Source organism: Accipiter gentilis, chromosome 6, assembly GCF_929443795.1.
Source record: "Accipiter gentilis chromosome 6, bAccGen1.1, whole genome shotgun sequence".
Lineage (NCBI taxonomy): Eukaryota > Metazoa > Chordata > Aves > Accipitriformes > Accipitridae > Astur > Astur gentilis.
In genome coordinates this window covers 13,946,428-13,972,936 of record NC_064885.1, presented here as the reverse complement: position 1 = coordinate 13,972,936, position 26,509 = coordinate 13,946,428, and the positions used below count along the sequence as shown (strand labels likewise).

The following is a 26,509-nucleotide window of genomic DNA, read 5'->3' as shown; positions in this document are numbered from 1 at the left end:
TGTATTGGCTGAGCACTCAATGTAAACTATTCTCATCAGGAAAATGAACGCACCAAGGACCTAATCATTGAACAGAAATTCCACCGGACCATCATTGGGCAGAAGGGCGAACGGATCCGGGAAATCCGGGAGAAATTCCCAGAGGTAAGGCTTTCTAGATGAGGGATCCAGAGAGGATATTTCTTACTTGGGTAGCAGACATACCATCACTGAAGTCAGCGGCTTTAGTGGCTCTGTATCTAGTATGTATGAGAAGATAGTTCTTTTGGCCAGAGGCTGCTAACATGGTTACCCTTTTCTGAATGGGAAAAGGGATGTGTAGGATCCCCCCAACTTTTGCATGTCTGACACAACAATTCTTGCATTTGCTTGAGTTTGCTATAAATGACTGCCTCCTGCAGGTTATCATCAACTTCCCAGACCCTGCGCACAAAAGTGACATCGTCCAACTTAGAGGTCCCAAAAATGAGGTGGAGAAGTGCACCAAGTACATGCAAAAGATGGTGGCAGACCTGGTAAGGGGGACTTCTGTCTGCTGTTCTCTCCTGCATGCCTGGATAACCCTGGAATAAAGCAGAGGTGTACTGGATTGGCTAGGGCTGAAACATCTCAAGATGAGGGAGCTGTGGACACTGTTCTGGCTGGCTGGGGGCAGGGCAGTAATACCTGGTTTTTAAGGGCTATAGGGGAAGGTACTTGCCTTTGCTTATTCTTGCAAGTCTTTCATACAGACAACTTCATTGGGACTAAGTCTATTTTGAAGAGCTTATTTATGAAGTCCCTGGGATGGGGCCTGGCTTGTCATGGCAGTGTAATCTTAAGTTCTCCCTTCCTTTCTCCCTTAGGTTGAAAACAGCTTTTCTATTTCTGTCCCCATCTTCAAACAATTCCACAAGAACATCATAGGGAAAGGAGGTGCCAACATCAAGAAGGTGAGATATCTTTCCTATCTCCAGTGCTCATTATGGTCACTGCCTGCAGCTAAATCCCACTTGCTGCTCTCTCCTGCTCATTGGTGATGTCAAATATAACTCCAAGGGCTTTTTTCTGACATGGGACACCTCAGAGATTATTTTGTTTTTTTCCTTTGTGGTAGATCCGTGAAGAAAGCAACACCAAAATTGATCTCCCAGCAGAGAACAGCAATTCAGAGACAATAGTTATCACAGGCAAGAGAGCAAATTGTGAGGCTGCTCGCCACAGAATTCTTGCCATCCAGAAGGAGCTGGTAAGTGAAATAACTGATGTGTTGCAGACGAGGGACTTGTATATGTTGCTAGAAGACATAATTACAGAAGTGCTTGTAGTGGGGGAGGGCAGGGAGGAGACAAATGTGAGTGTCAGTCCATGATTGACTCTTAAATCTAAGTTTGTGACTGCTCATGTGTCAGGAGTAGCCAGTCTCAACCCCTCTGATCAGGCATTTCTCACACACAGCTCTATAAAGCTCCTAGCAATGTGGGAGTAGGAGCATAAGTAGAGTGGGCACAAACAGATTTCTGCAGCTTGACTAACAGCCTAGTACTGTCCTCTCTTAGGCCAACATCACAGAGGTGGAGGTCTCTATTCCTTCCAAGCTGCACAATTCCCTCATTGGCGCCAAAGGCCGCTTCATCCGCTCCATCATGGAGGAGTGTGGTGGAGTCCACATCCACTTCCCCACTGAGGGCTCTGGCAGTGACACTGTCACCATCAGGGGCCCAGCCCAGGATGTGGAGAAAGCCAAGAAACAGCTGCTGCACCTTGCAGAGGAGAAGGTGAGGCTTGTCTCATAGGGGAAGGAGCAGATTGGTTTGGCCAGCTGTTTCTTTTTGGGGGTTGAAGTGATCCCTTCTGTCTGCTGGGAATCCTCTGGCATCAGATGGCCTAATCCTTTTTGGAGGGATTTGAGTACAGTTTGGATGATTAAAAGAAAACTATGCTTCCATCCTCATGACAATGAGGTCTTCCCCGATGGGTGGAAGAACTGGCTGTAATGCTTCTCTGCCCAGGCTGGGGATATACTCAAAGGGTTAAGGTTCCCTATTCCTGTGGTTTGAATGCTGTTGGGTATCCACACTTCTTTGAAACAGCTTACTCTGTGTATCTCCTTTACTTTTTTCTTGGTCTCTGAATTCCAGCTCCGGTTCTTCTATTTCACTGGTTTGAGAACTTAGGGTTACAAGACCTTGCTCTGAGTTGTGGCTGACTGACTGGTCATCTTAATAGCAGGAAAAAACCCTAATACCAGCATGTGAACATGTTCTCCTGATCGTTAGGTGCCTCTGCTGCCTGGCTTGCAAATGGTTATGCTGTCTTGTGTGAGTGTCAGACCCTTCTCCTAGGGAAGTCTTTTCTGTTCATATTCTCACCAGTCGTGCTGAGTGTAGAGTTAGCTTTTCAGCCCTGAGAACATCTGCCGGGTGGTTGTTTTAATTTAAGACATCATACACCTTTTTGACTTCGACATCTACCTTGCTCTTGCAACACTGTGTATGTGGGTGCAGGTAACATACCTACATGCTTATTGTTGATGCTGATGTGTATTTTCTATATAACGGCATGTTCCGTGGGTATCTGACTCCTTTCAGCAAACAAAGAGTTACACCGTGGACCTCCGTGCAAAGCCAGAGTACCACAAATTCCTTATTGGTAAGGGTGGTGGCAACATCCGTAAGGTGCGTGACAACACTGGGGCCCGCATCATCTTCCCAACCTCTGAGGACAAAGATCAGGAACTGATTACTATCATGGGAACTGAGGAGGCTGTCAAAGAGGCACAGAAGGAGTTGGAGGCCCTCATAAAGAACCTGGTATGAACTACTTTTTCTACTTTCTTGCCTATCACTGTAGTTAGATGTAGCAAGTCAGTGTGGAGGACCTGCTTGTCCTAAAACCATCTGCTGCCCTTCATGGGAGCTCAGGAGGATACTTCTTGCTGTTACTTGTTGGGGTGAGGTTGTAAACTGGTTGCCGTTGAGTGCAGCAAACTTATGCTTAACACCAGGACAGGCAGGGTTGACTGGCTGTCATCTATTGGCAGGATAATGTGGTTGAAGACTCCATGGTGGTTGACCCCAAGCACCACCGCCACTTTGTCATCCGGAGAGGGCAAGTTCTGCGTGAGATTGCAGATGAGTATGGTGGTGTGATGGTCAGCTTCCCACGCTCTGGCACCCAGAGCGACAAAGTCACCCTCAAGGGAGCCAAGGACTGTGTGGAGGCAGCCAAGAAACGCATCCAGGAGATCATCGAGGACCTGGTATGTTGCAGGAAAACAGTTTCTTCTATATTTTGTTGCTTCAGTAGTGCAGGTTCAAGGGAACCTCGTGTACAGCCAAGCTTTACGTGAACAAGTCCCACAGTAGTTCTGGGATTTGAAGCTTTGTTGTCAATATATAGGGTCTGCAGTCTTTAGATAGTGGCCTGGGGAATGGCACCTGGCTCCTTAATGGCAACGCTATATGAAGGAATTGCCTCCTCTGACCATCTTCTTGGTTTTTAGGAGTGGAAATAGGAGACCCTTCCTCGGTGTGCTTCTAGATGTTAAAAGATTTTGTGCCTTCTTGTGCCTCTCCATGCCTGGCCTTGGACAGTGGTTGCTCTCTGGGGTTTCCTGTGCTGTTAGTATTGGCTTTTGGAAGCAGATAGCTGTCAAACCTGTTCTCTTCCCTTCCTTTCTTCTTTATCTTTTTCCTTTCTTCTAATGCTTTCTGCCCTTCAGGGTAGTAAAATAGAGAGTTTGAGCTTTGGTCTTGGAAGCCTTTAACATCATGGATTGGAGGCAGCCTTCATTAAGAAATCCTCTGCTAACTTTTCTGAGAGGAAGGATTCTAGGAAGCTTTCAGTTCTTCCCCTGTCGGCAGCTATTATCTTTTCTAACTCCTCTCTATGTCCATTATGGATTTCGCCACGCACAAGCATCCTGTTTTCTGGTGTGAAAGAGGCTGCAATTGCAATAGGGCAACTCTGCTTTCTCACAGGAAGCTCAAGTGACAATTGAATGCACCATCCCACAAAAGTTCCACCGCTCCATTATGGGCCCCAAAGGATCCCGGATCCAGCAGATCACCCGGGACTATGGTGTCCAGATCAAATTCCCTGACAGGGAGGAGAACCCAGGTATACACATGGATGCATGTTTGCCTGTAGTGTAGCCTACACTCCATATCAGTGCAAGTGTTCTACTTAAAATCTATGGAGAACTGACCCCAGGTGTTCCCTACAGTCCTTGAATCTGGACTTGGCATCAACCTTGCTCTCTTGGGAAGAGGGGACAGCTTTAGGAGGTAAAACCACAGACCTGGGTGTTCTGAATGTGTTCTCACTGCAGAGTGCAGGCAGTACAAGGACCTGCCTTGGCAAAAAGGGGTCTACAGGCTTACCAAGGTCTCTCTGAGCCCTCATGCTCTCATTGCTGGGTGTGCTGAATGCAGCACAGCTGGGGCCTGTTGGATACTCTGGCCTAGCACCAGCCATCCTGCTCTAACATCCAGCGCTGTGCTGGTGAACTTCCCGGTTGGGGAAGAAACTGCCAGCTTTACTTGTTGCCTCTGCTAACGTAGGAATGCAACCTCTGCTGACGTAAGAGTGTGGCCTCTGCTTCCATAGCACAACTGCAGGTCCTTTCTATGCCAGCAAAGGCAATATCAGTGCTCTGCAGAGAGGTGTTGAGCAGACTGTCTCAGTGGATGTTCTTGTTCTGCTCATTCCAGGCTAAGCCATGGCAAGCTGCCTGTACTAGGAGTGACCTTCTCCACTGCAGTCTATAGTGTCTGACCTCTTGTGGCAAAGCCCAGGCTGACCCTGAGGATCTAGAGGGGCTGATAATGAGCAAGGAGAGGGCTCTGTGCATTTAACATGAGACTTTCCATGTTTCCAGCCCCTGTTGCAGAGCCAGCTCTGCAGGAGAATGGTGAGGAAGGTGGGGAAGGCAAGGATGGGAAGGATGCAGATCCCAGCTCTCCAAAGAAGTGTGATATCATCATCATCTCTGGCCGCAGGGAGAAGTGTGAGGCAGCAAAGGAGGCACTGCAGGTATGTGGCTTTCTAAGCCTCTTAGCCCTGTGATGTAGTGATGCCCTGATGCAGGAAGCTCACTGCAGGCTTTAGTGGTGGTAATAAAAGCTACTTAGTCAAGGTTGCAATCCAGCTGGTCACTGATGCTAACTGTAGAGGTGGTCTGTACCATGCAAGGGAAGTCCTCTGCTCTGTGATTTAGCCTGACAGCTTGAATCATAGTGCCTGACCTTGCAATTGCTAGAGCTTGTAGGCAGCCCTGAGGTTACTTGCCATAAAAGCATGACATGCTTGTTTTATGGAGCCCAGCTGGAAAGAGTCTGATTGAGGCTGAATCATTCTAGCTTTAGCAGACCTTGCCATGCTCCCTTAGTGATGTTTTCCAAGTCTCTGCTAGATGGAAGCCAAGGATATGAAAACAGCCTGTCCCCAGAGACGGGATTTAAGATTGCTTGTTTGGAAAAAATGCTTTAACACCTAACAGGTCATCTTGGTGTTCACAGCCGTTCTCTCTTCCTGTAGTTTGTATCCTGACTACAAGGGAATGTACCCCAGTTCAGCAACACATTCTTTTGGGCAAGTATATGGCAAGCTGAAAGACAGGAGAAGTCTTTCAACTGGTAAACTGTGCTCCCTCCCCTACAGGCTCTGGTTCCTGTCACCATTGAGGTAGAAGTTCCCTTTGATCTTCACCGTTACATCATTGGCCAGAAAGGAAGCGGGATCCGTAAAATGATGGATGAGTTTGAAGTAAGTTGTTGCCCTTCCTTCCATCTCCTCTGTCCTGGAGAATCTGTGAGTGACCATGTTTCTGTGGTGGCAATCAGTTGTGACATACTCAGGACTGTCATAGCTTGACTGTGGAATACAGGCTCTGTAATAGGAAAATGAGACTTGTGTGATTTAGTCCCTGGCTCTGGGGCTCGGTAGGTTTCGTGCTGACACTGTGTTAGTTGATGCTGTGAGTGTTGCATGACTTGCTTGGTGCCTACATAGATTCCTCACCAGTGTGAGAGTTGTTTTCTTCCTAGGTCATGGGAAACAGCTCTGCCGTGACTGCCCATTTGGGAGAACTCCCCAGAAGCCCACAGGGACTCTTGGGGCTGATGCAGATTGACTGCAGACAGCGCTATTGAACATGTATTTTGTTTCCTAGCCTCTCCAGGCCAACACAAGGACTGCTGGGGGCTGAAGCCCCACAGCAAAGCAATCTGATAATGGCTGAAGAAACAGGGTTCTAGTCAAAAAACATCAAGACATGGTCCCAGGCAACTGATTCTAGGTGGCCCTGCTTGAGCAGGGGGTTTGGACCAGATGACCTCCAGAGGTCTCTTTTAACCTCAGCCATTCTGTGGTTTAGGCTGTCTGGGTGGGAGCTGGTCTTGGCGGCCAGGTGGATCAGCAAGATGCCAACCTGCAGTGATAGGCATCACAAGTGATGCAAAATGAGCAATGATACAAACCAATAATCGCTACTTGTTGCTCAGGTGAACATCCAGGTCCCTGCTCCTGAGCTGCAGTCAGATATCATCACCATCACTGGGCTGGCTACCAACCTTGACCGTGCCAAGGCCGGGCTGCTGGAAAGAGTGAAGGAGCTGCAAGCTGAACAAGAGGATCGGGTAAGGCCTGTGCCTTTCTTCTTCCTTCCAGCCAAACAAGGCTTCAGCCTCTTGAATGTTCCTTTCAGAAGTTGTGCAGACTCCTGGAACCCATCACGTTTTAAGAGCACCCTTAGGGCTCTGGGTTACCCAAATGTAACTCATTTAACGTGAACTGACAGGAGAGTTTTGGGATTCTATTTTAGGTACCTTTGGACTGTCCAGGGCTCTATCACACCTTCATGTACCTTTGAGACACTGCAGGGTGGGAACTTCACTGTGCTAGGAGTGTCTCTGTACCTATTCTCATTGAATCGTTATCACAGCTCTGAACAAATAGGTTAGGGATGAGTTGGATGGTTGTTTGCTACTTGTAGTTTCCTGCTGATCTTGGTGAAAGCACAAGGCCCCAGCAGATGGATGTCTTGGGTGCCCTTCTGTAGCCACATATGCTCAAGCAGGACCCTGCAGAATCTGTTCCGCTCATCTGAAAAGCAAGAAGGAAATGCAGGGACTTAGATGGACATCACTGGATCAGCCATAGTGTGTTCCCTGCTGTTGTAGCTCACTCTGCTTCTGTTCCAGGCTTTGCGAAGCTTCAAGCTGACTGTCACTGTGGATCCCAAGTATCATCCTAAAATCATTGGACGAAAGGGAGCAGTGATCACCCAGATACGCACAGAGCATGAGGTCAACATCCAGTTCCCCGACAAGGATGATGAAAGCCAGGTGAGATGTCAGAGTGGGTACTGTCATGGTTTACCCCCTGCCAGCAACTAAGCACCACACAGCCGCTCACTCACCTCCATCACATTGGGATGGGGGAGAGAATCAGAAGGGTAAAAGTGAGAAAACTCGTGGGCTGAGATAAAGACAGTTTAATAGGTAAAGCAAAAGCTGCACACACAAGCAAAGCAAAACAAGGAATTCCTTCACTATTTCCCATCGGCAGGCAGGTGTTCAGCCATCTCCAGGAAAGCAGGACTCCATCACACATAATGGTTACTTGCGAAGACAAACGCCATAAGTACCAATGTCCCCCAGCTTTATATACTGAGCATGACATGATATGGTCTGGAATATCCCTTTGGTCAGTTGGGGTCAGGTGTCCCAGCTGTGTCTCCCCCCAACTTCTTGTGCACCCCCAGCCTACTCGCTGGTAGGGTGGAGTAAGAACCAGAAAAGGCCTTGACTCTCTTTAAGCACTGCTCAGCACTAACAAAAACATCTCGGCATTATCAACACTGTTTTCAGCACAAATCCAAAACATAGCCTGATACTAGCTCCTATGAAGAAAATTAACTCTATCCCAGCCAAAACCAGCACGGGTGCAAAGAAGGCTGATGGTTGTCTCTGAGCATAGGAAGCACAGCATCTTCTCTAGGGCTCTGAACACCCTGCACTGTCTTTGGATAAGGTGGAGCATAAAAGGGATTAGCAGGGAGAAGGCTTGCTCAGCTGCTTATGAGCTTTGTCTCTCACATATTTCCCTGTGCCCCAGGCCCAAGACCAGATCACCATCACTGGCTATGAGAAGAATGCTGAGGCTGCCCGGGATGCCATCATGAAGATTGTTGGCGAGCTGGAGCAGATGGTCTCTGAGGATGTGACTCTGGACCATCGTGTTCATGCACGCATCATTGGTGCACGTGGTAAAGCCATCCGCAAAATCATGGATGAGTTCAAGGTGAGCAGTGGGATGATGCAGCACAGGTTGGACTGGGGCTGGGTGGTCAGTGGTGCCACTTTCTCCTGTGCTAAGACCTTGATAGCAGCTTGGTGCTAGGGGCTGAATTCAGGAGTGTGTGGCTCACATCTTGTGGTCCTTGTGTCTTGTGCCTGTTGAGCACCTTGAGCTGGAACAGGCACAAAAGAAAAGCCAGTGCTGTCCTGTTCACCTCCAGCTCTGTCACCACAAGCATGTGAGCAGAATCCCTGGGCCATGGCACCCTGGTGTGCCCTGGGCAGCTGGGCTTTCTGGACACCACACCCAGACACCAGCTGAAGCATCCCCACATGACCTCAGCTGTGAGTCACCCTTCTTATGGGAGCCAGGCAGGGAGAAGGCTGAGCTCTTCCTGTCTTGCTGGAACACAGCCAGAAGACGAACCTGGAAATGGTTCCTTGGTGCTCTGGGTTAGCCCTGCAAACAGCAGTGAGCCCTGTCCCTCTGTGCAGCCCTTTTGGTGGGTTTCTGGGAGACAGGATCCCAGATGCCCTTCAAAGGGAGGAGCTGGTTATGTCAGCTACTCCAATTACTGGAAGTGGACAGCCAGGCCTGTTGCTGGGGCGCTCTGGGAAGAGACTGTGCCCAGACTCCCTCAGCTTGACCTTAACTCAAGGAAATCCTCTGGATTTCTTTGTCTCTCTAGGCCACTGTTGATTCGCTTGACTTTGGGAATCTTGACACACTCTCAGGACTCCAGATTTTGCAAAGTCTGCTGACTCTGGGAAGGGCAGGGACCTTTGGCCCTGACAGCATGTGGCAGCAGTAGTGTGCTTTACCACAGGGGCAGCAGTGAATGTGAATACAGAGTGAAGAGGCTTTGGAGACTTGGACCTTGGCTTGGCTCAGTTGTTGAAATAAGCTGTTTGGTTCCCAAATGAGCAGCCCTTGATTTTGGTCCTGTCTTATGTGGCTTCCCTGCACCCATCTGGAAGGCAAGCTGTGAGAGAGCTCAGTGGCTGTGTATGGGGTACACTAAGCCAGCTCCATAAAGTGATTGTCAGCCAGGATTACCCTATCTGTGGAGGAGACAGGAAGCTTATTGTGCTTCATGCTAATGGCTTGGTGGTGAAAATGCTTGCAGCAGTGTGAGGACACTGTCTGGAAATGCAGCCCTCTTCTGCCTCTGCTGCAAGTGCTGCACAGAAAGCAGTGGGCCTTTCAGCAGTGAGAACAGCAGAGGCTGAAGATGGGTCATTACTGCAGGCTCTGTTCTGCCAGGCTTCAGGGCCAGGTATGCCAGTGCATACCCACAGCATCTGAACTATGGAGGTTCTTAACAGACTTGCAGTAGTGACAGATCAGGGCTTTTCTGTGAATCTGATGATGAGGGTCATGGGGAGTCTGTGGCTTTTCACATGTGCAGATGTAAGTCCCGTCCTGTTCTTGCGTTGCAGGTGGATATTCGCTTTCCCCAGAGTGGAGCTCCTGACCCCAACTGTGTGACTGTGACAGGACTCCCTGAGAACGTGGAAGAAGCTATCGATCATATCCTGAACTTGGAGGAGGAATATGTAAGTGTTCAGCAAATCTGTGCAGGGGCTTAGCAAGGATTTCCTCTGCCACAGAGCTGGATGACTGAAGTATCTCCATGTGGTATTTGCTACCACTGCATCGGAGAACTTGAGCCCTGTGCAGGTGGCAGTTGGCCCTCATCTGCAACTGTCCCTCAGACCAAATGGGCGCAGAGCCCCAGGCTGTGCTCTGCGAAGCAGTGCAAGGACTGGCCCCACTGTCCAGGAGAGGACAGTGAATGAGAATGCTGGGACACCACCAGAATGTGCACATGCTTGCCTTGCTGCAGCTTGCATCAGTTAGGAGTTGGTGGCCCTCAGACTACTGCAGAAACAATGAGTTCAGTCATTGTAGAATGGACCATTGGACAGGTTGCAGCATGGTGAGGTGGTGGCAGGAAGGTGTGTTATACCAGCTTAAGGAACTATCAAGATCCCCCCCCTAACTGGGCCATGTCAATGCAGCTTGCAGATGTGGTGGACAACGAGGCAATGCAGGTGTATATGAAGCCCTCTTCACATGAAGAGTCCAAGGCCCCATCCAAGGGCTTTGTAGTGAGAGATGCCCCCTGGGCCACTGTCAACAATGAAAAGGTGAGTGCTGCTTCTGCTACAGGTCTGGGGGCACAGGGTGTGTGGCAGCCTCTGCCAAGGACTTACTCTGACGTCTGGCCCTCCTGTCTCGGTTGGGGAAACAGAGCACTCTCCCTCCCTTGGTGGCAGAGAAAGCAGTGAAGGGCCCTCCTGCTCTTTGTGACCTCTGCAAGCTGAGAGAGGGTCTGGACTCTGCCTCGCCAGCTTCCAAAGCACTGCTGTCTTATTTCTTCCAAATGTCTTGCCTACACTGACTACCTCACTGTGGAGCTGTTGGGGAATGGGGGACCCTTACCAGAAAGTGTCCTGCCAGGTCTTGTTGGTTTTTAGGGGTAGGGATGAGGCCCTGGGACTTCTGACTCTTCTGCTGCAGCACAGAACTGGCTCAATGTTTGCAGCTGTGTTCTGGCTGGGAGCAGCGAGCTGGGACATGTGGCAGCTCTCTCCTCAGCTGCCCTGGCGCTGCTGCAGGACTGGCCTGACCCCACTCCAGTGACCGAGTTACTGAGGTTGGACCCTTGGAACCCTTGATCTGCCTGCCATTTGCTCCTGTTTGCACCCTCCTAAATGTCATCTCTAGGTGGCTTGACTGTCCACCCTGGGCAGTCCTAAGGACATAATGGTCCTTTTCAGCCCTCACCCATTGTCTCTACTCATGGGACATCAGAAATGCTGCTTAGCTCAGGGGCACACCGTGCAGGTTCGCAGCAGGGCAGGAGCTTAACTTGTTCCGTTTTTGTTTGCTCTAGGCCCCTGATATGAGCAGTTCTGAAGACTTCCCCAGCTTTGGGGCTCAAGTGGCCCCCAAGACTCTTCCCTGGGGACCCAAACGATAATGACCTGGAAGCAGAAACTCCTCCAGCCCGCTGACCTGACACTAACCTGCCACAAATACTTCCTGTCTGAAATCTGACCCAGCGGCTGGAGCACAAGTCAATTGCCCCACGAGGTCTCCTAATGGTGTCTGGAGTGCTAGACCCCATCCTGCTCCCCTCAGCTATCACCGTGGCTAGGACCCACCCTCATCTCTTGATGGATATTCTTTCCTCCTTTGGAACAAGACTTCCACTCAGATTCCAACACTAAATGTGTGTGTTTTTGTTAGAAACTTCATAATTGACTCAAAGTGGCTAAGATTTGCAGCTTCCCAAGCGCTAGCAGAGCAATCTGCTCTTTTGAGCATGTCTTACTAGGCATTCTCGCCTTCATTAGGAGACCTCCTTTACTGTGGCTAGGAATCTACTTCCTGTCTCATGACCTCAGGAAATAAATTTCCTTGACTTTCTAAAGCCAAAACGTTTGCCCTCTTTCCTTTGTGTTTATCCCAGGCCTTACCTTACCTTTGTAGAGTGCAATCAACTTTTTTCCTTTTAACTGCCAAAAACTCATTTAATGCTGATAGCTGACTGTGGGGAGAGCTTAAAATAATCTAAAAGGTCAGAAACTTGCTTTTTAAAGGAACAAAACCTTCAATAGGCTGTAGAGGCAGCAGAGATGGAAGGGACCAGAACAACGTATGGCTACCCTGGTCAGGTAAACACCTCTGAGTGCAGCACGTAGTAAGCGCGCCCCTGCGCCACACCAAGCACAGCCCCAGCCTGCACGCTTGACGAGTCTTCCAGTGCGTGATGACAGACCCTGCTCCTAGTTCCCCGCGCTCCCTCATTCACCCTTCCCAACAGCCAACAGTGTGAGCAGGCAGGCGCGCCAGCACATGAAAATATTACCGGATGGGACAGATTTGGGTTGGCCAAGGTTGCTGTGGTGGCATGGCCCAGGAGAAGCTGGTGGGAAGCACAGCCTTGAGAAGCTGTAGTCCTCTGCTAGCACTGCAGCATCTAGGTAAGAGCGGTAGGGCTACCTATTACTATTGCCTTCTTTCTACCTCAAAAGTCAGTATGATGGTGGCCTCTCAGTATAAGTGGGTAAGCAGCTGTTCCAGCTCTTGCCCTGGCACCCAGAGCAGAAGCGTGGAGGAGAAGCAAGAGGAGCCTTTTGTCTCCAGTGGCTGTGGGAGCTCCTCCGGAGGGAAGCTGAGCACGGTGACAATGAGGCAGGCTGTGAATCAGAGAGAACTGTAGGACTGCTTGCTGAGCTAGAACAGGGCTCAGCCCCAAGGCCGTAGGTGCAGCCTTGCCACAGCCTTCAGCTGCATAGGTTGTGAGCCAGGCTTCTGCTCTGATGGCATTGGGGGGCTGATGGCGTGGTGCCTTGAGCCCTCCCTGAGGCCTCCATCGTATGGGTAGTAGAGGGTGATCCATGCTCTGTACTCTGGGCCGCTTGCACCTAGGCCCTGCCACGGCTCGCTCAAAGGGGGCTGTGTCCAAGCTCCTCCAGCCAGTAAGAGGAAAACCACGTCTTTGTGGAGGGAGGCAAGGAGCATGGGATTTCTGTGTTCCCTCCTTCCCCTGCCTCAGTCCTACAGAGGTTGTAGTCTGAGCCATTCCTCTATCCCAGCCGCTTCAGCTCTTGTCCCTAGCCTCTCTTCTCTAGTGCTGCTTTCGGAGCAAAGGCCCAAAACTCTGGCAGGCTGAGCCCAGCATTCTTGCCTTTCCCTCTGTCTGGCAGGCCTGACATGCTGATGCTTCTTCCCGTGCCACCTCTTCTTGGAAGAGGCTGCTATGCAGAAGTTGAACCAAAACCTCACAGTGCTCTCCTTAAGTTTGAGAAATGACTGAAGCTGACTATGGCCCATTGCAGGGCACCTGGCTGCCCCTGAAGGACAGGGTGGCCTTTCTTCCAGCACGGGAGACAGGGTGGGTCAGGCAGAACTAGGGTGACACCTTCCCATCTGCGTCTGTCAGAAAATGGTTATTACCCCTGTAGCTTAGGTCTGTCCTACATCACTGAGCCTATCACCCCCCTCTTCCTCTTTAATGCCCCTGCCCCCCCCCACGCCCTCACCAGTTGCACAGCTAGGCTTGAGTTACATTTGGGGCACCACCATCTAGGCTCGTGCCCCACAGCCCGACCCTCCACTCTAAAGAAGGTCATGAAGTGATTGTACCTAGTACTGTCCCCCCACCACCCTCCTTCCGCAGCAGACTGTGGCATGTGTCCATTTCCTCTCTTTGACGTCTTCCATATTGTACGTTTCCATAGCAATGATCCCTTGGCCTTAACTTTGGAATTTGGAGACTATATGCAAACATGTAAAAAGGCTCATGAGTATGGATGACACTGGAATTTTATAAATTCTAAAATAAAACCTGAAACAGCTTGGAGTGTCACGGATATTATTTCTGCTGGTGGGTTGAGATCCAAGGCAGCCCTTGCTTGGCTGGGTTTAAGCCCAGTTTGAGGAGTTGCAGCTTGCGTGCGTGAGCCTCTGCTATGGCGATGCCCTTGCTGAAGTGAGACTTGCGCAACAAGCGGCTGGGTCAAGGGAGGAGGTGAGAGCAGCACTGGGCAGTGGTGCAGGCTGCCCCCTCCTTGCAGGGAGCGACTGATGTGCTCGCACCCAAGGAGGTGGTTCCGGGGACGCTGCCAGCATAGGGGAGGAGAAGGTGGCACCAGCCATGGTCTTTCTGCTCACCTCCTCCATAACCAGAGCCTTCCGTCTGCCTTCTGCGACTGGCACCGCCGCCCAGCACCCACCAGCTGGGGCCAAGCTGCTGCTCTCTGATAGAGGAAGCTTGGCTCAGGGACTGCCGTGCTGGACGGTCACAGCACGCCTCTCAAGTTCACCTGCTGTATCCATACCTCTCCCCCTCCCGCCAGCAGCTCAGCCGTTCCCACTGTACCTGCTGGTGCTGGCAGGAGCAAACCCTCCGGCTGTGGTTACTTCCAGCACAGGTGGAGGCAGGAGGGGCAAGAGCCGGTGCAGGAGGCTGTAGCCCTACCTTCGCTCACCCTGAGTGGCAAGTGGAGCTGCGGTTGCACTGGCCAGTGGTGCAGTTGCTGTGGGCAGGCGCTGCCCTGCGCTAGCTGAGCACAGCCCAGGGATGTGGTGCGGCCAGCCTCCTTTAATTGGCTCCGTGCCAGGTAGTTTACACAGCGGTGGAGTTCCCTTGCAGTAACACCAGTGAGCTTGGTCAAACACCCAGCACCAGCTGCGTCCCTCCCTGCCTTTAGCAGTAGCCATCCCCAAATGCCCGTGTGCCAGCTGGGCAGGGAAGCCATGCCTGCTGCCCCACGGCTCCGGGCTGGTCAGCAGCCCTTCAGTCCCGGCACTGTGCCACAGGCCTTGGGGCATGCTGCGGCACCCAGCTGCTGGTGAACTGCTCGGTTTCACAGTCCCTGCCTGCGGCCAGATCCGTGACACTGGCCTTGCTTGTCTCCCGTCTCTCCAGAAGGACCTGAACCACAGAAAAAGGGAGACGAGGTTTGCACTAGTAGGAGCTGCCGCCTGGCTTGCCTGTGGCTCTGCACAAGTTTAAAGCAAAAAAGGCTTTAAAGGAGGAGGCAGAGGAGCTGCCACAGCCCACCTTGTTCTCAGCAAGGGCCTTCTTGGCCAGGTACCGTTCGCGCTTCACCTTGACCTCCACGGACTCAGGAATGTCAGGTACCAGCCATGCAATCACACATCTGATAAAGAAAACTACATGCTAGAAGTGAGCAGGGACGCGCAGGTTCGCCAAGGTGGCAGGTCCTCACCCCGTGCCCAAGCACTGTGCGCTGGGCCACCCTGCAGGGCTCAGCAGCTGCTACCTCAAACACGATGATAAAGCCCAAGCGTACAGCCAGCAGCTGCCAGTAAGTCAAGGTCAAGTTGCCATTCCGGTCCCTAAACGCTCTGTATCTGTGGGACCAAAGCACAGTTGTTGCTGCCTCTGTCCCTTTCTTGGCGGGTGTCACCATTGCGCATTGCTGCTGGTGCTCTTTGATCACAGCTCCCAGCCCGATGTGCTAGCCCTGGGCCAGCCTCAGCCAGGACCCAGGTGGCTGCAGGTAGCCCAGCCCTGGGGGATTTTGTTCTTTGCAAAAGCACCTCCCTCCACGACCAGGGAGCTTTTGCTTCAGCCCCAGGACCAGGCTGGGCAAGCGACTCCCTGCCCCGCAACTGCCCCACACACAGGCACATTCAGTGCATGCTCAGCCCTGGGATGAGCGAGGGCCTCAAGGGTCTCAAGACTAAGTGGGTGGACAACCTGGACCTGGCTAAAGGCCACTGTGTTAAAACAATTGCTGTGGTGGTGGCAGAGAAAACCAAATCCAAGCATAAGCAAATGAGGAGAGGAGCCAGACGAGGCAGGAGGGGGGGGTCTCACCTGCACGTGGTGTTGCTCTCCAGGACAAAGTCCCATGGTGCATATGCCAAGGTGAAGTTCACATAGCCGTGCAGGCTGCTGTCATGGATATACTTCTAGTACACATGGGGCAGGAAATCAGAGGTGAAGGTGCTGAGGAAGGCCTGGGAGCAGGGAGATGTGCTGCAGCAGGTCCTGCAGCCGGGGGACACCCCATCACCACCGGCAGGACCTTCTCCACACCCTGTGCTCCTGAGGTGGCTTTCTGCCTCTCTTTGCCCTCAGCCTGACAAACCAGACATGAAAGCTGCTTGGTCTTAGCAGCAAGCTGCTCATGGCCACTGTGTCCTGCTCTCACCCCTCGGTTAAACCCAAGCAGGGCCACATCCCCCGGACGGTGACCGTTTCCCACTGCCCGTGACTGGAGCTGTGTCTTCTGCAAAGGTCGGCCCACTCCAGGCACTGCAGCTCCCCTCGTCACTCAGCGTCCTGCAGTGGCCAAACGAGTTTTTCCCCCCTAATTCCTCTACTCTGCTTGCAGCCCCCTCACCACCCGTCTGCCCACCCAGCATACGTTGCTGATGATGGCCAGGTGAGCGATGGCCTCAAGGATGGAGAAGCAGATGCCGATGCCCTGTACCCACTCGGCCATGGGCTGACGGTAGTCACAGACAAACTTGTGAGCATCCAGGCCGGTCTCCACCCAGTTGTTGAGCAAGGCAAAAAGGGGTGCCAGGGGACAGGCTGCCACAAAGATGGTGATGAAACTGAACTGCAGGACTGGAAGGAAGAGGAGGAGGAGGTTGAGAGATGGCAGCGGCAGCTGTGGCATCTCCCAGCCCTATCCTGCAGGGAGCAGGGCAGCCCTTCTCCCTCCAGCACCCGCAGGCTGCTCGGGGCAAAAGCTCCCACAGCTGGTCCCTTCCTCCAGGGAGCTCCTGCAGCTCCTGCCTTTCCCCACCGGCTTTCTCTCTCCCAGCGCTTCAGCCCTCCCCAACCCAAGGGCAGTCCCTACCCATCTCTAGGTACTCGTCAAACAGCCCCTTGAACACCAGCAGCTGGTGGTCCATCACCCAGGGCACCCGCTCTACCAGGACCGACTCCCCCTCCTTGCCTGCTTTCTTGGGGGAGAGGAGCTTGTGCTTATGCCACCAGCACTTCAGCTTTCTGGGGAAACGAGAGGGGCCTTGTCTCCCACTGCAGCCTGCCAGCACTGCTCAAGAACCACTCGGTAGAGCCCTGAAGCCTGGCAAGCCCCAGTGTACTCACGGGATGGCCACCTCCTGCACATTGTTGATGATCTGCTTCCCCACCATGATGACCAGCAGCTCCTGCGCCAGCTCAGCGAAGCACCCACCTGGGCTGCACTGCGGGGAGAAAGGGGTCCTCAGCCTGCTGGGTCCGGCACACAGGGATGGGAGAACCCTGAGCACAGGAAGGCATCCCTGCAGCACTCACCGGCTGGGGTGGCAGGCTCGGTGTCTCTTCTGCCCAGCACCCACCTCCTCATTGCGGACTCCCAGAAAGCTCAGGTAGTTCCCAGGGAAGCCAATGAACCTGCAGGAGCCACAGCAAAGCCATGAGCTGGGACCCCAGCTGCTGAGCCCAGGGATGCATCTGGAGCGGCCCCAGGGAAGGAAGGGCTCTTTCTGGTTCACCCAGAGCCCTCTTCTCCCTCATCAAGGGGTACAAAAGGGCTGGCAGTGGGTGCCTCTGATGGAAAGGGTCCCCCAGTCCCAGACTGGGACCAGCTGCACTGATTAGCCCACAGCAGGCTGGCACTGCCCTCGTTACCAGGCGTCCCGTGGCCCTGTGAGGGCTCCTACTCTCTGATGGGACCGTCCCTCCCTGCCACAGTGCTCCTTGCCCATGATGGCAGCAGCACTTCCCCATCCTTCAGCCATGCAAAGCCTGGAGGCCTGGGGTGCTGCAGGAGATGGGGGAGACCCCCTGCTCCTCCCAACATCCTTACTTGCCCTTGAAGAAGGCGATGTAAACAGGAGAGGAGTAGAAGGTGACAAACTGGAAGACAAACACTTTGAAAGTGAAGGCATCCTCATACTTGGTCTGGGTGCGCTGCATCTCTGCCAGGGGGAAGCACAGGGACATGGCCCTACACTGCTCCAGGATGCTCTTCCACATCATAGCCAAAGTTACCCCACATCGCTTGATTCTAACCAGCCCCCACAGCACAGGGTCCCCAAACCTGCTGTGGTACCCGTGAAGGCACCTGCCACTTGTTCAGTGTCTGGAGACATCCATCTGCTTTGCACCAAAAAATAATCTTCCTCCTCTCCACTCAGTACAAACAGGCTTTGTGTCTCATTAAATACAACAAAAATATCCCACATGCTTTTCTCCCCCAGACCTCAAAAGTCAGCTTGAATATTTTCATTGAAATCCCCCAGAAAAGCTTGAGCAGAAGTTAGACCTAACACTTTTTTTTTTCTGTTGCCAAAACACTTTTCAGTGAAGGTCATATTTTCCCAGTTCTCCTCACCTCCATAGCCATCACCCTCTTGAGTGTCAGCCAGCTTTCCCTCCGAGGCTGTGGATGGAGCTCATGTCCCAGCAGCAAGCACACTGTGTTTGGTGCTCTGCCCTTACTCACCACTCCCTCCCATCACCATCTGACTTGCAGGGCCCTTGCCAGCTTACCCCACTTGGTGAGGAAATGAGCCAGGGAAATACAGATCTTGGAGAGGATGAGGATGAAGATGAGGTTCACCACTGAGACGGTGATGCTGGCGACGCGGGATGCCTACAGGGAGAAGCCACATGCAGAGCACAGAGGGTGGCGAGCAAGCCCAGCAAGTGAAGCAGGTCTGAGAGTGGCTCTAGCCACCTCTTACCAAAGCCACAGACCAGAAGTACCCCGAGCTGGAGAGAAGGAGGGCGACCACTGCTTGGTAGAGGAAAATGGAGACCATGAACATCACCACCATGGCAATCTGCAAACACAGCATGTGGGGTATGAGCAGCTTGTGTTGGGAGGGAAAACTCCACCATTAATCCAGGGAACTACAAGTCCCAGGGGAGCTCCAGGGCAGGCAGCCAAGCTGGGGTGCAGCGGGGTGCAGGCTGAGCTGGTGGAGAGCCACAGGTTCCACCATGGACCAGGGACACCCATGTTCATCCTCAGCTTAACCCATGCTCTCTTACCCCAAACTGATCCCATCGCACCACATCCCGCTGCCCTGGGACAGACGCTGGGCAGATGCTGCTCCAGCCCCTGCTATCTTACCATCATCGTAATGACCACTGAACCAGCCAAAATCCGGTGGAGGTGTCTGCGCTTGGGGAAATGTGGCTCCTCTGCCCCCATTACAGGGTTTATTATTGTCATGGGAGCAGTGGCTGCGAACTGGGGCTGCAGCTGTTCCTCGGAAAGAGGGGGAAAGGCATCAGGGGTGCCCAGTGGCTTTGGTCCATGCAATTTTGGAAGGTGCTGCAGAGGGCCAGACCCCACCTCGATGTCCTCAAACTCAGAGCAGTCCCAGTGGTGAGCCAGGGACGTATTGGTCCACTTCCAGAACTCCAGGAACAGCACTGCCCACAGGGACACGAAGGTGCTGAAGATGGTCACGCCATGGCCAAAGAGCTGTCCTGCCTGTGGGCAGAGTGGGGCTGAGGGATAGGCAGGAGACCAGGCAGGGCAGCGGGGGGCTGCCCTCTGCACAGCCGCCATGGTCCTCGGTGTGCCCAAGCCATGGGGCAGGCAGGGAAGAAAGACAGAAGGGGCCACCTGGGAGCCTTCGCCAGGGAGGGAGGAGTGGGAAGATGGGTGGAGGAGCCGTAGTGGCCCCAGTGCTCACAATTTGGTGCCACTGGGTGGTGGAGAAGAAGGTGTCCTGCTCATTGCTCCCCAGGAACCTGGAAGGGTGTGGAGGAGCAGCTCAGCAGAGCCTGGTGCTTGGCAGGGGAGTGTGGCACACCCTCCCTGCCGTGCCCACCAGATGGGGACCACCTCCCGACAGAGGCCCTCCTGGGGTGCTCACCAGCACAGCTTGTTGACCTTGAAGGGGCATGTGTAGTAGTCCAGCAGCAGGTTGGGAACCTCCTGGGCCATCAGGTTGGGGATGCCCAGCTGCTGCAGCACATTGGCCAACCAGTTGGAGGTCTGTCTGGGCAGTGCCTGCATGGACACTGGAAACATCTCAGGAGGAGGGAGCGGGATCAAGATGACAGCCAAGCTGGGAAGGAATAGTGCCTGGGCTGAGCCGAATGCAAGAGCCTGCTCTTCGAGGGCCGGGGAAGGAGGGGATGGGGCGCTGGAGGAGAAGTTCAGAAGGGGAATGAGGTGGGATCCCATAACTGTGCATGGGACAAGACGTGACAGGGGACTGCTGGGTACCCTGGAAAGCAAGGAGGCATCAGAGACCCACAGCAAGCACCTGCCCAGCCTGTCACCCAGAGTGGGATACCTGGGAGCACCGGGGGCACCATCCTCGGTAAGCTTGGGCACCGCAGTCCCTCACCTGCAGTGGCACACGGAGCTGGAGCTCCTCAGCGTAGTAGCAGAGCACACTCCAGGGCACACTCAGAAGCAGGTAATGCAGCACCTTCTTCTCCATGCAGATCATGTGCTGTTGGGACAAGAGGATCGCAGCAGACATGAGGCTGCTGGCACCAGTACAGTCCCCACAGGAGGCACCGGGGTGATTCCATGCTGGTGTGGATCAGCCTGGCAGAGCTGACCCAGTGGAGAAGAGCACAAGCATATCCCACCCCATGCTCTAGCTTGGCTGCCCGCAAGCCCGGGCTCCCCTCCTGTGCGAGGGCCCCCACAGCGTGGCATCCCTCCGCCCAATTCACAAAGTAAGGCTGCGGTTATCACAGGGGGGTAGAAATTCGAGGTCAGTTCCCCAGGTACCTTTTCCATGTGGATCCCAGCAGCATGAAGCTCATCCCGAAACTTCTTCCGCCAGGTCCTGTGGATGGTGGCAGATCTCTCCTGCAAGTCCCTGTTCTTGCGGCTGTCCTGCTGCCCGCTCAGCTCATAGGGAACAGTTTCCCACACCAGGACAAAGTCTGTGGCAAGGAAAGTGAGCTCGTGCCCACCCCATGGCCAGGAAGGGCAGCAGATCCCCAAGCTGTCCCTGTCCTGTGTGTCCCTCTCCTGCAGGACTTGGTGCTCTCATGGGGCTGGGTGTTGTCTTGTGATTAAAACAAAGAATCGAGGGAAGGACATGCTTCGTCTGGAAGGGGCTGCCAGCCACCTCGCTTGGGTATTTCTAGCATGGGAGGTAGGAAGCTAGAAGACCCTATTACCGTGAGTTGAGGATGTCAGCTGTCTTGCAGAAGGTAAAGGCTTGAGCATCTGCACAGGGCAGGGCCCTCCACGGCTTGCAGGAGGTCTGATGCCTTCTGGATGTGCTCTACAGACCAGCTGTGGTCAGCAGGACCTGCTGCTGCCAGGTCCAGAAATGGACCCCGGGAGCTTTCCCCATCCTCCTCAACCCAGTGGGCCCCATCCAGCCCCAGTCTTCTCACCAAGATGGAGAGGAACCAACCTCAAAGACCAGCCTTTCTCCCTCACCTATCCTCGTACAGCCATCGCTGAAGACTTTGGCTGTGCTCTTCTGGTCCAGGGCTGCGTCGCTGGGCTGGAAGTAAGGCATACAGGGCGATGAGAGCAGCGATTCCCCAGGCAGCTCGACTGCGAGGGGGACAGACTGCAGCCACCTTCCTGGGGGATTTTGATGGCTTCCTCACTCAGACTGCCATAGTGAGTGCCTCTGCCATCCTGCCCCACCAGGCTACAGTGGGCATCATCCATGGTCCTCCTCTGCTGCATGGCAAACCTTCATGCCCCCTCCTCCTGGTGCTGAGAAGCAGACCCAGGCAACTGGCGCCCGCCCGAGGTGCATGGACAGCCCCAGCCTCACCACCCCTTCCAGCAGTGCTGGAGCCCCAGCACTGGCAATGTGGCCTTGCTTCCTTCGCTGCTGGCCCCTCAGCTCCTGCCCGCATATGGTGAGACCTGAGACCCTGCTCTGCTTATCATTGGGAATGCTTCCAGGTGGAAAACAAGGAGATATGAGTGGTCAGCGGTCTTGTGCAGTGTCGTCCCTTCATACCACCACCTAGACCCCCTTCAAGGGCCCCTCTCTTCTACCAACAAGGCCAAAGACATGGCGAGGAACCACCCACCCTTGCACCTTTTCTCAACTGTTGGCTCTGTCACTGTGGGGAAGGACTTTCCACTACTCTCTCCATGGGGTAACCCAGCTCAAAGGCATGTCCACCAGCACGCATGATGGAGAAGCCAGGGACCCCCTCTCCACCCCAGAAACCAGGTCCAGTCGATGCCCAAGCACTCTACGTCCAAAAGGCATTGCAAACTGAGCTCCCCCAGCTCTCAGTTTTGGAACTGGAAACACCTCAAGAAGCCAAGGTAGGAGATGGGAACCTCATGCGATGGCTGACCTTGGCTGAGACACATGGAATTTGAATAATGAGCCAGAAAGCTGCCTTCTACAGAGGTGGGGGGACCAGGAAGGTGTCACAGCAGCATCAACAGCAGCCTGGCAGGGAGGACATTGCACATGGAGCAAAAGGAAAAAGTTGTTCTCTTCCAGTGCATCCTCCACCTAAAAAAGGAGCCTGGGAATCTCCATGTGTCCTTCATTAACATATTTTGTTATCATGAAGACCGTTACTGATCAGGAGCAAGAGCTGCTGGTTCAGTTTTGTGCTCCTTGAGTCAGATGTTTGTGTTTCAGCTGACTTGATGGTGCACTCCAAGGATGCTGGATGAAAGCTACCAGCAGCATTGCCAACAGCAAGGACTACATGTTAGCCAGGGGAACCAGCTCTGTCAGTAACAGAGTGGGGTAAATGCATTCCCATTTCTCCAAATCTTTGAAGGGGACTGGCTCAGTTCATTACCACCATCACACAACGTGCCCACAGCTACAGCCTTTTGCACTGTGGCTCCGAGTTCGTTGCTAAACAGCAAGGAAATGGAGTTGGCCTTTCTAATGATGTCAGGTTGCTTCTCAGAAATGAGGTGGCTCTTCATCGTTACTTTCAAGACAGGTGGTGTAAAAGAAGAAATGCCAGCCAGCCTCAGTTTCTTAAATCCCCGCGTGCTCCTGGCCAAAAGCAAGGTGGACAAAGCCCCCCTTTGCAGAAACCATTGACAACCTGCACCAGCAGAGCTCTTCTGATACAAGAGCTTCTTCTGAGCATCAGTGGAGCAGGAGGAAGACATCTGCTAACTCCACTTAAAAGCATTAGAAACTCATTCCTTGAAGCAAGGAAGTGATGGGAACAGGCTGGGCCTCTTGCTCCTACAGTAAGGACTGCTTAGTGTGGAGATAAAATGTGCTGGGACCGTGAAGAGATGTCAAGGTGCCATGAAAAGCCCGAGCTTCTGAATGTTGCACCACCCAAAATGTCCCCAGCTGGGCTCCTGGAAAAGGCCAAGTCCCTCGTGGAAAAATGGCCCTGCGACCACGCTGTGACAACCCACCAGATAAACCACATGAGGCAACCTGCACGACAAGATGAAGACGCACCTGAGATAGCAAGCGAAAGTGAAGTCAGTCATGCTGGGAGGATGTGCTGGGGGCCTGGAAAACCAGGAATGTGCTCGGGAATCAGGGCAGAGCCCTGCTGAGCCAGGCAGAAGCGCAGATACCAACCTCCACCCAATTGTCTTCCAGCACCTCAGCCCCCCAGGCACCTTCGGCCAACCCCGTCTAAACTTCCACACCTTGGGCCAAATTCTAGCTTCACTTATACCCTTTGCAACTCCTACCAAGTCAAGGGGGTTGCTAGTCAGCACCAAGTTTTGCTAGGTTTGGGTCCTGTGACCTTTCAAAGTCCCGGTCAGACTAGCCGGGAGGGCTGGGGCAATACATGCCAAGCGCCGAATCTCCCTGAGGAAACACATCCATGTCCTGTAAAGCTCTGGGCTGATCTACCCTCTGAAAAGCCTCCATCACGCCCAGAAGTCCTTTTGACATTTGGAGCAGATGGACATGCGTCTCTTCTGAGCAAGCAAGTCTGGACCTAGCTTTCTGGAGCACCTGGCAGCAGAGTTCCTTTGGGTGCAGCATCTGGTCATCGCTCCCACCAGACGGTGATAAAAACCTCAGCCGACCTCCACCACAGCCCAAGAAACAGGCACCTTCAAGCCCTGCTTCGGAGCTGGGGAGGGAGAGTGTGGCGGGGAAGCAGTGGCAAGGCCAGGCCGGTGCCGGGGAGCTGGATGAAGGCACAGGGGTCTGCCGCATCCTGCCCTGCTCCCGCAGCTTCCAGTGAGATCCCCAAACCTGCAGCTTTTTCTACCATACCTGCTGCTAGGGCTCCGGCCGCGCTTCTTCCTCCCACGGTGCCAGATCCGAGCGCCAGCACGGCACAGGGCAAAGGGGTCCCCCCACCCGCCCTACCGCCGCTCTTCACCTGCTTCTCCTTGGGTGGGGAGAGAGCGGGAAGTGCCACCCCGTCACGCTAACTCAACAGTCGACTGCTGCTTCCCGTCTTGGGAAACACCAGGCTCCCTGCGCAAGAGGGGTAGAGCCTGGGGAGAGGAGGAGGAGGAGGGGAGAACGGGTTTGCAAGTACCTTCCTCCAAGCAGCCCGGAGGAGGCCCTGCCTTCGTTTGAGCTGGAGGTGGGGACCCGAATGGCCCTGAACAAACAGGGTTTGGCAGAGCTTAGGGCCACGCACGCAACATGCCACAGACAGGGAGCGAGGGGCAGCAGGTTCCCCCCCTGCACCCTGGAGTCCTGTGCCTGGCAAGGGCACAGGGCTTTCGGGTTTCCAGGGAAGCTTTAAGCACCGTGCTCACCTTGCATCCACAAGAGAAAAGTTTCTGTGGGTTTTTGCAACACTGGGGAGGAAAGAGGGAAAAAAACCCAGCTCTGGTTTGCCTCTCAGGTGCTGCCAACCAAGGGGCAGGCCACCAGCCAGCAGCCCAGGGGACAACATGGGCATGCAACGGTGATGGCCGCTGAGCAGCTGACACGCTGGTTTTACAGTCCCCAGGGAGTGCTTGTGGACCCGGGTGGGGGGGCTCAAAGAAACTCACCCCACCAAACACACATACCTGCGGCAGGATGGTGAATCGCCCCAGTTCAGCAGCATAGCAGGGTGCAGCTCCCCACCAGCCAAGCCTGGCATCAACCCACCACCTCCAGCAGCTTCTGTGGCATCACAGTCCGAAGCAGAGCTGTGCCGGGTGAGCAAAAGGAACCCAGCCTGTAAAGTGAACCTCCAAAAGCTTCCACAGGGCCACACGGTCCTGCTTAATACTGCCCACCTCCTGCTAAGAAGCAGGGATTCACCCCACTCTTTCAAAGATCAGAATGAATACAAGTACCACCAAGAGCAAATTTTTGAACACCCCTCCCATTTTTTTGTTGTAGTTCTCCATCGTTTGATAAGGCAGCCGGATGGAATGCAGCTCTGATGGGCAGTGGCCCAATGAAACCTTTGAGGCTGATGTGCAGAGACCGGCACATCTACTGCTAACACCGACACCCCACCCGACCAGAGCTATTGGCTCTGGTCTGATCCCCAACAGAGGGAAGGGATCTGCTTCCTTAAAAAACAGCCAGAATTTGCATTTTTGTGCTAGAGAACTTGCAAACCTACACACTCCTTGAACAGCTTTCATATTTAATATAAGTTTCTTTGCTATGTTCCTCTGCAAGCACTATGGACCACATTGAAAATGTCTCCCAGCTACCTCACAGGTTCACTGAACAGACTGGCACGCACAGAAATCTCCGCCGTGCTTGCTGCAGACCCACTCACTCAATTCTTCTCCCAGTCAGCACACATTGAAACACCCACACTGGCCCACCCCAGGCAGCGGCTGTTCCCCCAGACTGATGGCACAACTGTTAGACAGTCACAGGTGGCAAGTGCTTCCAGGGAGGTTTTCCAGCCACTGGAGGTATGAAGTTCAATTGCCCAGATCAAACATGGGTGCAGAGAGATGGCGATGCCACATTGCCGTATTTACTGGAAGCAGGACATCATTCATATTGTTTCCCAAGTGTAAATACCATCTGTAACAAAGTGCTACCAAACCATTACCTTGCTGACCAGTAGCGTTAGTATATTTAATATATTAATATCAGTTGTATTAATTTAGTATTACTAACAAGCAAATGATGATGCTAAGACAATGCTGAATACATTGGCCGCAGAACAGACCTAATTCCTAAATACTGCAAGAGGCTGTATTAACAAAAGTGCCTAAGGACTCGTATCACAAATAAAGCCTGCTCCAGCAGGCACTGACAGCTTGAAGATGACAGCTGTCACTCAGCAGAGGTCAAATAACTAATGACAGACAGATGTACAGCAGTGAGACAAGCAGCAGCTTTACACCACAGTAATCTTGCTGTCTCTTCCCACATCAGTACAAAGCCCTTTTGAGCCCCTTATAGAGGGCTAGGCCTTATTCCTCTCCATAGTCATGCTGCTAAAACTGCTGTCCAAGTGTGTGGCACTCCAGGCAGGTGGGCTTTATAATGAGTTTCTACCAAGGGACCTTGATGGCATTTTTAAGATGAGGGACATGTCTGAAGTCATACTACATCAGTTGCTCCCTCTGGAGTAGGTCCACTCATTTTCGGTAACAATCAGAACATTCACTGAGCCTTTCAGCTTTACTTCTGGCTGGGGAGATGTTCAATATGAGCATCGAGGACCTGCAGGCCACAGCCAACACTCCCCTATTCTGGAAGGGATCTGGAAGCGGCCTTGGCTTTAGCCTGGGAAGGATAAGCAACACACCTCAGAATCTGCTGTGCTTTGCTCTGACTCAGTCCTGGGAAATCAGAGGGTAAATGAGGCCACAACCACCAACAGAGAGCCTGTAAGCACGGACTAGACCCCTCACCTCCTCACGTGGAATCCACAGGC

At 53.2% G+C, this 26,509-nt stretch overlaps 2 protein-coding genes across 3 annotated transcripts in view; one reads left to right on the top strand and one right to left on the bottom strand.

Annotated features, from left to right (window-relative positions):
- HDLBP (high density lipoprotein binding protein) overlaps positions 1-13,652 on the top strand; it is a 42,229-nt gene extending 28,577 nt beyond the window's left edge. For both annotated transcript variants that reach the window (XM_049802087.1, XM_049802088.1), the window contains exons 13-28: positions 40-144; positions 402-515; positions 846-932; positions 1,097-1,228; positions 1,539-1,757; positions 2,571-2,792; positions 3,023-3,241; positions 3,963-4,101; positions 4,862-5,016; positions 5,644-5,748; positions 6,486-6,620; positions 7,185-7,328; positions 8,101-8,286; positions 9,723-9,839; positions 10,305-10,433; positions 11,183-13,652. In XM_049802087.1, the coding sequence (XP_049658044.1) occupies positions 40-144; positions 402-515; positions 846-932; positions 1,097-1,228; positions 1,539-1,757; positions 2,571-2,792; positions 3,023-3,241; positions 3,963-4,101; positions 4,862-5,016; positions 5,644-5,748; positions 6,486-6,620; positions 7,185-7,328; positions 8,101-8,286; positions 9,723-9,839; positions 10,305-10,433; positions 11,183-11,269 (2,295 nt within the window). In that variant the 3' untranslated portion in view covers positions 11,270-13,652. The remainder of the gene's footprint in view (positions 1-39; positions 145-401; positions 516-845; positions 933-1,096; positions 1,229-1,538; positions 1,758-2,570; positions 2,793-3,022; positions 3,242-3,962; positions 4,102-4,861; positions 5,017-5,643; positions 5,749-6,485; positions 6,621-7,184; positions 7,329-8,100; positions 8,287-9,722; positions 9,840-10,304; positions 10,434-11,182) is intronic.
- A 941-nt stretch (positions 13,653-14,593) lies between these two features.
- Positions 14,594-21,401, bottom strand: ANO7 (anoctamin 7). Its single transcript, XM_049802460.1, is given in 19 exon segments — positions 14,594-14,731; positions 14,861-14,980; positions 15,084-15,174; positions 15,644-15,786; positions 16,197-16,402; positions 16,638-16,789; positions 16,892-16,989; positions 17,125-17,179; positions 17,595-17,706; positions 18,281-18,383; positions 18,475-18,573; positions 18,867-19,004; positions 19,092-19,232; positions 19,438-19,495; positions 19,621-19,757; positions 20,101-20,208; positions 20,496-20,653; positions 21,162-21,281; positions 21,338-21,401. Coding segments are annotated over 19 exon segments (2,241 nt in total).
- Positions 21,402-26,509: the final 5,108 nt, after the last annotated feature.